This window comes from Sinocyclocheilus grahami, unplaced genomic scaffold (assembly GCF_001515645.1).
Source record: "Sinocyclocheilus grahami isolate Dianchi unplaced genomic scaffold, SAMN03320097.WGS_v1.1 scaffold259.1, whole genome shotgun sequence".
Taxonomy (NCBI): Eukaryota; Metazoa; Chordata; class Actinopteri; order Cypriniformes; family Cyprinidae; genus Sinocyclocheilus; species Sinocyclocheilus grahami.
Window position 1 is genome coordinate 119,805 of NW_015505438.1, and position 10,645 is coordinate 130,449.

The window sequence follows — 10,645 nt, forward strand, 5'->3', positions numbered from 1 at the left end:
TCTGTAATTGGAAGAGTATTCACATCCTTTTGATTTGAATACAAATTACATCTTGTATGGGGGGTGAGCCGCGAAAGTGCATCAGGAGCTGCATTCAGTTTCCCTTTCCGATATTCGACAATGAAGTCATACTTCTGCAACTGCAGTGCCCATCGAATGAGCCGGCTGCTGGTTTTAGGAGAATTCATCACCCACTGCAAAGCAGAGTGATCTGTAACGACAGTGAACATTCTATGTTCAAGATAGTGCTGCCATTTCTCTAATGCCCATATTATGGCTAAGCATTCTTTTTCTGTTGCAGAATAATTTGACTCAGCGGGATTAAGAGTTCGACTGGCATAAGCGATTACCTCCTCCATACCTTGTCTTCTCTTTTGGGTCAACACTGCACCCAGTCCCGTCTCACTGGCGTCCGTATACACAATGAAGGGATGCTCGAAATTGGGATGTCCCAGGATGGGTGGAGTCATCAGGCATGTTTTCAGTTCTTCAAAGGCCTGTTGGCATTGTGGTGTCCATTGAAAAACTCTGCCCTTTTTCTTTAAAGAATTAAGTGGTTCAGCAATTCTGGAAAAGTTTCCAACAAACCGGTGGTACCACCCGGCTAATCCGAGAAACCGTTGGACTTCCTTCAGATTTCTTGGAACAGGATAATTTCGAATAGCTTCCACTTTACCCGGGTCAGCGGTAATACCTTGGATATTTATTACATGACTTAGGAATGTCACTTCAGGCAAGCAGAACTTACTTTTTCGAAGATTGATGGTTAAGCCAGCCTCTTGTAATTTTTGGAAAACAGCTTGGAGGTCAAGGAAATGCTGAGCAACAGATGGGGAATAGACAATAATATCGTCAATATACACAAAGCAAATCCTTCCCCATAGCTCTCGCAAGACAGTCTCCATAAGACGTTGAAAAGTGGCTGGGGCATTTTTAAGTCCAAAGGGCATTACATTGAAGTGAAATAGCCCAGCAGGGGTAGTAAAGGCAGTTTTTTCTTTACTGGAAGCATCCATAGTAACTTGCCAGTACCCACTGTTAAGGTCTAGGGTGGAGAAGATAGCAGATCCTGAAAGTGATTCCAAGATTTCAGCGAGGTTTGGCAGTGGGTATGCGTCGCTGTCAGTTATAGCATTTAACTTGCGATAGTCAACGCAGAATCGAAGTTGTCCATTTTTTTTCGGCACTAGGACCACCGGAGAACACCATCCGGATTGTGAGGGTTCCACAATGCCGGTCTCCAACATTTCCTGGAGCTGCTGATTCGCGATGGCTTGTTTGGAAGGTGACATTCGATAAGTCCGTTGCTTTATGGGTATCTGATGATGTGTGTAGATTTGATGTTGGAGTACATTAGTTCGTCCCAACCGAAGGGTGCACAATTGAGGATTGGTTTGTAGGAGGTGATTTAACTGTTGCTTTTGATCAGGTGGTAAGTGAGTTGCATCCACTGCTTGGTAGATGAGGGTTGCATCATCCTCACTGTCACCATCTTTCAAGGCAAAGGGTAATGTTAAGGGTGGAACAGAACTTAACAGGGAAATACTTAGTGTGAAACGGTGAGCAATGTTTCCATCTTGCAGACATTGGACCCTTATCGGTGATGGCACACTGGCATGACCAGGCTGGAAGAAGTAGTCCACGTCTGGAGAGTTAAATGAATACTTGCCCTGAGACACATTTATCTGCATTCCACTACAGAAGATAAAGTCTAGACCCAAAACAATAGAATAAGCAAGAGCTTGGGTTGTCAGCACAGCAACAGGTAAGGGGCAGATTTGGTCATGCAGTTTAAGAGAAACATTCAACCATCCCAGAGGCACTTCAGCCTTTCCATTGGCCAAATATAATGGTCCAAGAGTCCAAGGACTAAGGCTTTGATCTGAGGGATCTAGGTCTTTCCCTAAGCTTTCATGAATTAGGGTGTAACTCGCCCCCGTGTCGACAATGGCTTTACCTGTCCAGGTACCAATACCGACTGGCACAATCAATTGTTGCAGTACAACAGCAAATTTTGGTCCATGCGTGGAACTGACTTTCTTATGTAAAGCATTTGCAGTAGCCACCGAGTTGTTACAAATTCATCATTACTTTTTTGAAAGTTTTGTTGGACAGCTTTAATGTCTGAGAAATCTTTAACAAGTTCATCGTGGCTTTTTAAAAAGTTTTTCTGGACAGCTCTGATATCTTCTTGAACCTCTTGCTGAAGTTGCTCTACCATGAAATGAATATTGGATACCAATGATTTTTCAATTTTTTGGAGTTCATCCGTTATTAACAACTTCATTGTCTTTACCAGTTGATCGGTCTCTGTTTCAGTCTGTTGTTTGTTTTTTGACAAAATCTTTGAAATTTGCTGTGTGTGGTTGTCCACTTTATCAGCAAGACTTTCCAATTGGCTTTCATGTTGCGAAGAATTCTGTTTCAGTTCACTAGTAAGTGCACTGACAGCCATCTCTTGTTTCTCCATGAGGTCAAACAATTTGTCCCAGTTACCCTGGACCTGGGCAGTAAGATGTCCAATCTCCCTTGCAGGCGTGGGGAATGTTCCGGGCAAATCATACTGGGTCCCTGAAGACACTTGAGAACCATCCCCTGTGGGAGAGGGAGTACACAGTTGCATCTGGTCCCGGTTTCCATTCCATACCAGAGACTGCACAGGTGTACTAGGGGAAAGGTTTGAAGAAGCAAACTGTACATGGGTTCTTGCTTGTAATGCAGTGGATTGAATGGGGGTATAGGGATAATTAGACACCTGAGGTTGCAGGGCAGGTGCCCAGACTGGAGTGGCAACATCTGGAACATCTGGCATATCAATGTCCACCAAGGTTGATGATGGATGCAAAGCATCGGCCATTATGTACAGTGTGAAGGATGGGCTATATGTTATCAGTAGATGAAGTGCAAAACAATTATTCACTTCTCCATAATACCAATCACATAAATACTTGTGATCACTTATAGTTCACCACTGAGATTACCCCTCTTAGGTCAATGATTACAAGGTTAACACCACCAATTCGATATATCAGTTTGATATTTCAACAATTAAGTACAAATAAAATAATGAAACAATGTATAATAACTAACCCCTCAAGGTTTCCAGCACAAAATGACAAAGTTCAAAACAATTTTACCCTATAACGGGCCTTACACTTTAGTTCAATTCATTTTCTAAAGCAACCAAAAAGCATTTTTCAAAATGAGAATCATCATGTACGTTGCTTCAAGTGCTTCCCTTCAGCCTATTGACCCCTCCCACTTGATGCATTGCATTTTGGGCTTCGTAGTTCATTTCCGTCACACATGTCAATACTACGGTACTTGTAGTATACTTAGTCCACTATAGTTTGAAAAAGGAGAAACAGTATAATTGTTGAAAGAATTTAGCTTTATTCAGCAAGGATGCATTTAATTGATTAAAAGTGACTGTAAAGGCATTTATAATGTTACAAAAAAAATTGCATTTCAAAATCAATCCTAATAAACTCTCTATTCATCAAAGAATCCTAAAAAAATTTTTTTTATTAAAAGCTCAACTTTCAAAGACATTTTTATTGATCAGCAGCTCACCATATTAGAATAATTTCTGAAGGATCATGTGACACTGAAGACTGGAGTAATGATGCTAAAAATTTAGCTTTGCATCACAGGAATAAATTACATTTTAAAAATATATTCAAATAGAAAGCTGTTATTTTAAATTTTAATATTTTAGAATATTTTTGCTGCATTTCTGTATTTTTATCTTTTTGTTTAACGTGTGTGTGTGTTTGTGTGTGTGTGTGTGTGTGTGTGTGTGTGTGTATACAGTGGCATGCGAAAGTTTGGGAACCTCTTGCAGAAAATGTGAATAATTTTAACAAAATAAGAGAGATCATACAAAATGCATGTTCTTTTTTTTTTATTTAGTACTGTCCTAAGTAATATATTTTACATTAAGATATTTACATATAGTCCACAAGACAAAAAGATTGCTGAAATTATTAAAATAACCTCCTTCAAAAGTTTGGGAACCCTTGGTTCTTAATACTGTATGTGGTTACTTGGATGATCCACCACTGTTTTTTTTGTTTTGCTGTGATGGTTGTTCATGTGTCACTTGTTTGTTCTGAACAGTTAAACTGAGCATTGTTCCTCAGAAAAATCCTCCATGTCCTGCAGATTCTTCAGTTTTCCAGCATCTTTTGCATATTTGAACCCTTTCCAGCAGTGACTGTATGATTTTGAGATCCATCTTCTCACACGGAGGACAATTAAGGGACTCAAACACAGCTATTAAAAAAGGTTTAATCATTCACTGATGCTCCAGAAGGAAACACGATGCATATCACGCCATATAACTTTTTGAATTTGAAGATCAAGGTAAATTGTACTTAATTTGTCTTCCGGGAAACATGCAAGTATCTTCTGTTGCTTCCGAAGGGCAGTACTAAATTAAAACAAATTATATTTCAACAAAATATGAAAAATTTGGACATCTTCATTCTGTTCAAAAGTTTCAAACCCCCATATATGGTGGTATATATATGTATGTATATGTGTATATACTCTATATAGTTATTTTTAGTTTTAAAGATTTTAATTTTTACTTTTTAGAAACATCTTGTCTTAACAGTGTCACTCTTGCTATTTTCAGAAGTGCTCTTTAGTTCCTGATACACAGTGTATCTACTGGCAATTTTAATGAGTTGTTACTTTCAGAAAGATTAATTGTCAAGTGAGATTTGAACCCGGCGACTCGTCACACTTCAAGCAAGAAACATCTCTGGACTAACACATTTCATAATTTGAGAAGCGATAAACTCAACTCCTAGATTTGCTCCTGGTTCTTGCAATTTCTTTGTGCCTTCATAAAAATCCAACTTTTTCCTCCTTCCTCATTCCATCTTTTCTCACTTCAAGAGGGACCAAGAGAAATGAAGTAAATAAAGCTATTTATAACCGCTGGCTGCCTCTCAAGTGGCTGAATGTACCACACTGTACACAGCACAAGTAGAGGGGGATGCTGGGGAGAGAGGAGGACGAATGAGGTGGTGGGTGGTGTCTTCTCTAGATACGATGGGAATAACTAACACGACCTAATTCCCAGTCCAATAAATTAGATCGATGGTAAAACTACATTAGGAGCTCTGTGTGCAGGTGCTCTACTGTAGCTGAATAATTTAACGAATAATATGTGTTGTCTTAAAACTCTTATTACTCATGATGGAAGTAAATCGTTGTTTTTATTTCTGGCTGAGGGAATGTGCAGTCATTGGAGCCAATGCAAAGCCAACAAAATCGAAAAGTATATCCCAGCTTTTACTTGGATATACATTTCGCGCTGTGACCTGATACCTTTTATCCCCTCCTTCATAATGTCTTTGTGTTTGCTCTGCTTTTCTAACCAATAAAGACAGAAGAATCTTCTTGCAGATCTTGGCTATACAGCAACCATTCATATTGACAAGTCTTCTGAAGTCATAAGTTACCTTTGTGGGAGAAACGGTGTTATTTTAATAAAGCAATAAGCCCCGTGAAGCCGTGGTTTACAGTGAATTTATAACAGCTAAGGGGCGTTGTTAGGCACGACGCGAAGCTGTTATAAATTCACTGTAAACCATGGCTTCACGGGGCTTATTGCTTTTATAAAACAGTTATTCCATATACGTAGTTAGCGTTCACAAAATAAAACAGAGCAAATAAAGTGTAATGATATTAATAAAAACAGTATTCTTCCACCAAACAATGTAGTTCCTCAGAAACAGTGGTGGTTGCAACAAAGTGGTTGCCGAGCAGCACACAAAGTAAACAAAGGTGTATGTTTGTAGAGTAAAGCCCCGTTCACACCAAGAACGATAACTATAAAGATAACTATATTAGTGTCCACACCAGTGAACGATATCGTCTGTTTATTCTAAGCTCACGTGCGTCTGCCGCTTTAAATTCTCGAGCTCGTTATAGCAGGATGGATTCTGATTGGCTGTCAATGTTTGTATCGTTCATCAGCTGGAAAAAATTGTTCTGGAAGTGATTCCAACGATATTGTTTCTCTGTGCCTCGTTATAGTTGTGGTGCGAACTGCTATTCTTTAATATTGAGAACGATTTTTAGAACTATATCTTTATCGTTATCTTTACAGTTATCGTGCTTGGTGTGAATGTGCCTTGAACGCGGCTCAACCAATCAGAATCAAGGACCGGAACTATCTGTTTTATAATATTATTTATGTAATAATATAGTGTTTATTAATATTCTAAATTAGCTTTTACATTTTCAGTTTTCATTTTAATTTTACATTAAGTTTTAGTCATATTATGTGCATTTGTCAATTTTATCAGTTTAAATATTTTAGCCAATATTCAGCTTTATTTAATTTTTTTTATTAATTTTAGCACTTCAACTTAATTGCCAAAGTAACTTTTCTAATTTTGTAAGGTTTTTCTTTTTTTGTTTAAGTTTTTCATATATCAACTTTATTTAGATTTTTAATAGTTTTAGTTAACATTAACAGCACTGGTGAAATTATAATCATTATTTGTTGAAAATCTTTCCTTTTTTTCAGCTCCCAAATCTTTTTTTCATGTTGGTGTTAAAAAATGACCAGATTTGATATCATTGGTTCTCAAAATATGGTTAATATTGTTGACTTCAATTTCAGTATTTTTGTCAGAATTTCTTCTAAGCTGTGGTATTAATTCAGGAGACTCTAAATATGGCACATATGGTACATACTTTTGACACTTTCATGTTGTTTTTTTATCAACTAAAAAAAAATTAAAAACACTAACAGCTAACAGAAAATCATTAATTATGAGCAGGCCGAATCAAGCCAAAGATGACTTTGGTGAGGAAAAAACTTGGTATGTTCAGTATGACAAAAAAGCTTTAAAGGGATAGTTCACCCCAAAATGAAAATGTGATGTTTATCTGCTTACCCCCAGGGCATCCAAGATGTAGGTGACTTTGTTTCTTCAGTAGAACACAAATTATGATTTTTAAAGGGGACACATGATGCGATTTCAAGTTTTCCTTTCTCTTTGGAGTGTTACAAGCTGATTGTGCATAGATAAGATCCCTGAAGTTGCAAAGACTAAAGTCTCAAAACCAAAGAGATATTATTTATCAAAGTTAAGACTCTGCCACGCCCCCCTAAAACGGCTCGTTCTAACATGCCCCCACATATCTACCTCACTATGTGGAAATATTTGCATAATGCCGCCCAAATGTTCACGCAAAGAAAGAAGGCGTGGTTTCAGTAACCGCAGTTAGTGTTGAAGAAGCATGTCAGGGAGACGCTGTGTGTTTCGGCGAAAGCAAAAGCACTTTATTTGGCCTTCCGAAAGTAGATTGATTTAGGAATCTTTAAGATTACTTACAACAGAACAGCAAAGAGAGAGAGAGAGAGTGTGAGTGAGTGAGCGAGCGAGCGGGGGGGTCACATCACAGTGGAGTCAGCTGTCTTAACCGTGGCTTGTGTACTGCAAACACATACCAGCTTCATCACTGTGTCTGTCACGCGACTCTGTTCCCCTTTCGGGCTCTGTCATTAATGGGTGTGTTGATATCCAGCCGAAGAGCAATCAACCATAACTTCAGGCGAGCAGGTTCAGAAGTTGAGAATACGTGAAAAGTCAGCACTCCCGAATGAGTTTGCGCGAGAGAACGTAATCTTTAAGTTTTAAGTCGGTTTGAATAATCCGGATAAGCGCAAGTAAGTACCATTTTGATTAGCTGTCGTACCTACAATGACTGTGCACTGTGTAAACAATGAGTGACGTATACGTGCGAGAGATCACTTCCGGCGCTTGCGTAAACTACACCAGAGCGCGTACACACCTAACGCATCGGATGCCGTGCGCGCGCTCAAGGAAGTTGGACATAGTGCTGTATTAGAGGTAAAAAAATTATATAAATACTGTTCGGTTTCTGGCACAAACCGATCGTTTCGTGTCTTAGGACATCATTGTGTCGTCACGAGCCACAGGGTTTAGTTTGGATTTGTCTGCATGTTTTTTTTACTCTCATAGATTTTGTTACTATTGCCATGCATTATACGACTGATAGACTGCAACGGCTGGACTTAAAAATCATAATTTGTGTTCTACTGAAGAAACAAAGTCACCTACATCTTGGATGCCCTGGGGGTAAGCAGATAAACATACAATTTTAATTTTTGGGTGAACTATCCCTTTAAAAGGAACCTCACTTATATACTTGCATTGGTTTGGAGCATCGCAAGGGCGATTAAATGATGGCAGAATTTTTCATTTTGGGTGAACTATTGCTTTAGAGCTTAAAACTGGTAACTGAAAGGTTGCTGGTTCAGTCCCTGCAAGGAGCAAACCTCAAAGCCATCATTATTTTGCCTTTTGAGAAAGGCATTTAACCCCAGGGGCTGAGTCTCTAATAAGTGTGCTGAATGTCACTTTGGATAATCATCTGCTTAATGTCTACTTACTAATGCAAGCATGTGTGTTCTGCTCTGTGTCTGCTCTTGATCTTCAGGCGGAGTCGGAGGGATTCTCCCATTTTCACCTGTACGTGTGCTCTGCCTTCCTCATCAAATGGCGCAAAGAGATCCTCTCCATGGTGGACTTTCAGGTACCGACAACCTCCCGCATGTTGCGTGTGTCACGGCCGCTGGGCTCCGTGAAGAAGCGTGTGTCGTTTACATGTGACTTCCCACACATGCATGCATCACTGGAAAGCGTCCCAGCCGTCACTTACCCCCGAGACTATCGGAGTAATTAGCCCTCCAGTGGAGCAGCCTCTGCTGTAACCGAATTTCACAGGCCAGCGGATTCACCACACCTCAGCGCCCACGAAACGAGAACGTTCTGTTACTCACCCCCCATTCTCACTATTCCGCGCTCTCTTTCAAAGGATCTCCACGCCTCAGCTCCATCTCTGATTCTCTCGTTTATTATTTGCCTCATTGTCAGGTTGAGTAGAGAAGGGTTAGATGAACAGCTATTTGAGCATGTGTTTATACTTGGGCTGTCAGTGGGATAAAATAATCACATTTAATCGTTTATGGACTGATGATCATGTTCACATGAACACTTTATCGAAATGTGCTTTTATTTGATTAAAAAACTATATAATAAATAATAATAATAACAACAACAATAATACCTTATCTTTTTTTAGGAAAAATATTTTCGTCATATTTTAAGAATTTTCACATGATCACAGATTTTATATTTTCTTTTAAATAATAAAAATATTTAATAATAATATACTATACATTTGTTATTATTAAGATAATTTTAAGAATAATTTTTAAATATTTGATATTATCATATTTAAATGTTACATTGTTTTTGAATTTTCAACAACCTAAAGCTTTTTAGGATATTTTTAGTTTCGTATTTAAATTTAATTTTGCATCCCACATTTCAATGTCGTCTTAGTTTTTTGGACCCCACTCTTATGTATTTTTTTCGCTGTCAAAATCCAGTCAGTTTCTCACCAAACATCAAAGACATTTTGTTGATGTTGCTACAGTCTTCTGGTGTTTTAACCATACAAAAGATAGCATGTTGACTGAGTTTCATTTGTAGGTGATAATTCACACTTGTTGAGCTTTGATAGTAATTAATTTACAGCAAATGTCCCATCTGGATTTGATTTATAAATAAATTAGCCACTACTGATGTGTTTCTCCATTATTTACTGATAAATGAGCTTCTCTTTACAGGATTGCTGTTCCTGAGAATTGAACAAAGATGCCTGTGCTTTTGACAATTCGGACTATAAATCAATCAAAACAAAGCTATTGTGATGTAGAATTAGGTTAATGCCATAATGGTTTAAAGTAGATTTAACAGTGTTGAACATCTTTCATTAGTCGGTTTATATTCTTGCACACACATGTGATGTAATGCCAGACTATTCGGTCGATATATATATATATATATACAGTGGTGTGAAAAAGTGTTGGACCCCTTCCAGATTTCTTATTTTTTTGCATGTTTGTCACACTTTAATGTTTCAGATCATCAAACAAATTTAAATATTAGTAAAAGATAACACAAGTGAACACAAGATGCAGTTTTTAAATGAAGGTTGTTATTATTAAGGGAAAACTAAATCCAAAACTACATGGCCCTGTGTGAAAAAGTGTTTGCCCCCTAAACCTAATAACTGGTTGGACCACCCTTAGCAGCAACAACTGCAATCAAGCGTTTGCGATAACTTGCAATTAGTCTGTTACAGCGCTGTGGAGGAATTTTGGTGCACTCATCTAAGCAGAATTGTTGTAATTCAGCCACATTGGAGGGTTTTCGAGCATGAACCGCCTTTTTAAGGTCATGCCACAGCATCTCAATAGGATTCAGGTCAGGACTTTGACTAGGCCACTCCAAAGTCTTCATTTTGTTTTTCTTCAGCCATTCAGAGGTGGACTTGGTGTATTTTGGATCATTGTCCTGCTGTAGAACCCAAGTTCGCTTCAGCTTGAGGTCACGAACAGATGGCCGGACATTCTCCTTCAGGATTTTTTGGTAAACAGCAGAATTCATGGTTCCATTTAATCACAGCAAGTCTTCCAGGTCCTGAAGCAGCAAAACAGCCCCAGACATCACACTACCACCACCATATTTTACTGTTGGTATGATGTTCTTTTTCTGAAATGCAGTGTTACTTTTACGCCAGACAT

At 38.5% G+C, this 10,645-nt stretch overlaps 1 protein-coding gene across 1 annotated transcript in view; it reads left to right on the plus strand.

Annotated features, from left to right (window-relative positions):
• tbc1d22b (TBC1 domain family, member 22B) overlaps positions 1-10,645 on the plus strand; it is an 82,504-nt gene that overhangs the window by 69,694 nt on the left and 2,165 nt on the right. The window contains exon 14 of the mRNA XM_016290506.1: positions 8,491-8,586. Within this exon, the coding sequence (XP_016145992.1) occupies positions 8,491-8,586 (96 nt within the window). The remainder of the gene's footprint in view (positions 1-8,490; positions 8,587-10,645) is intronic.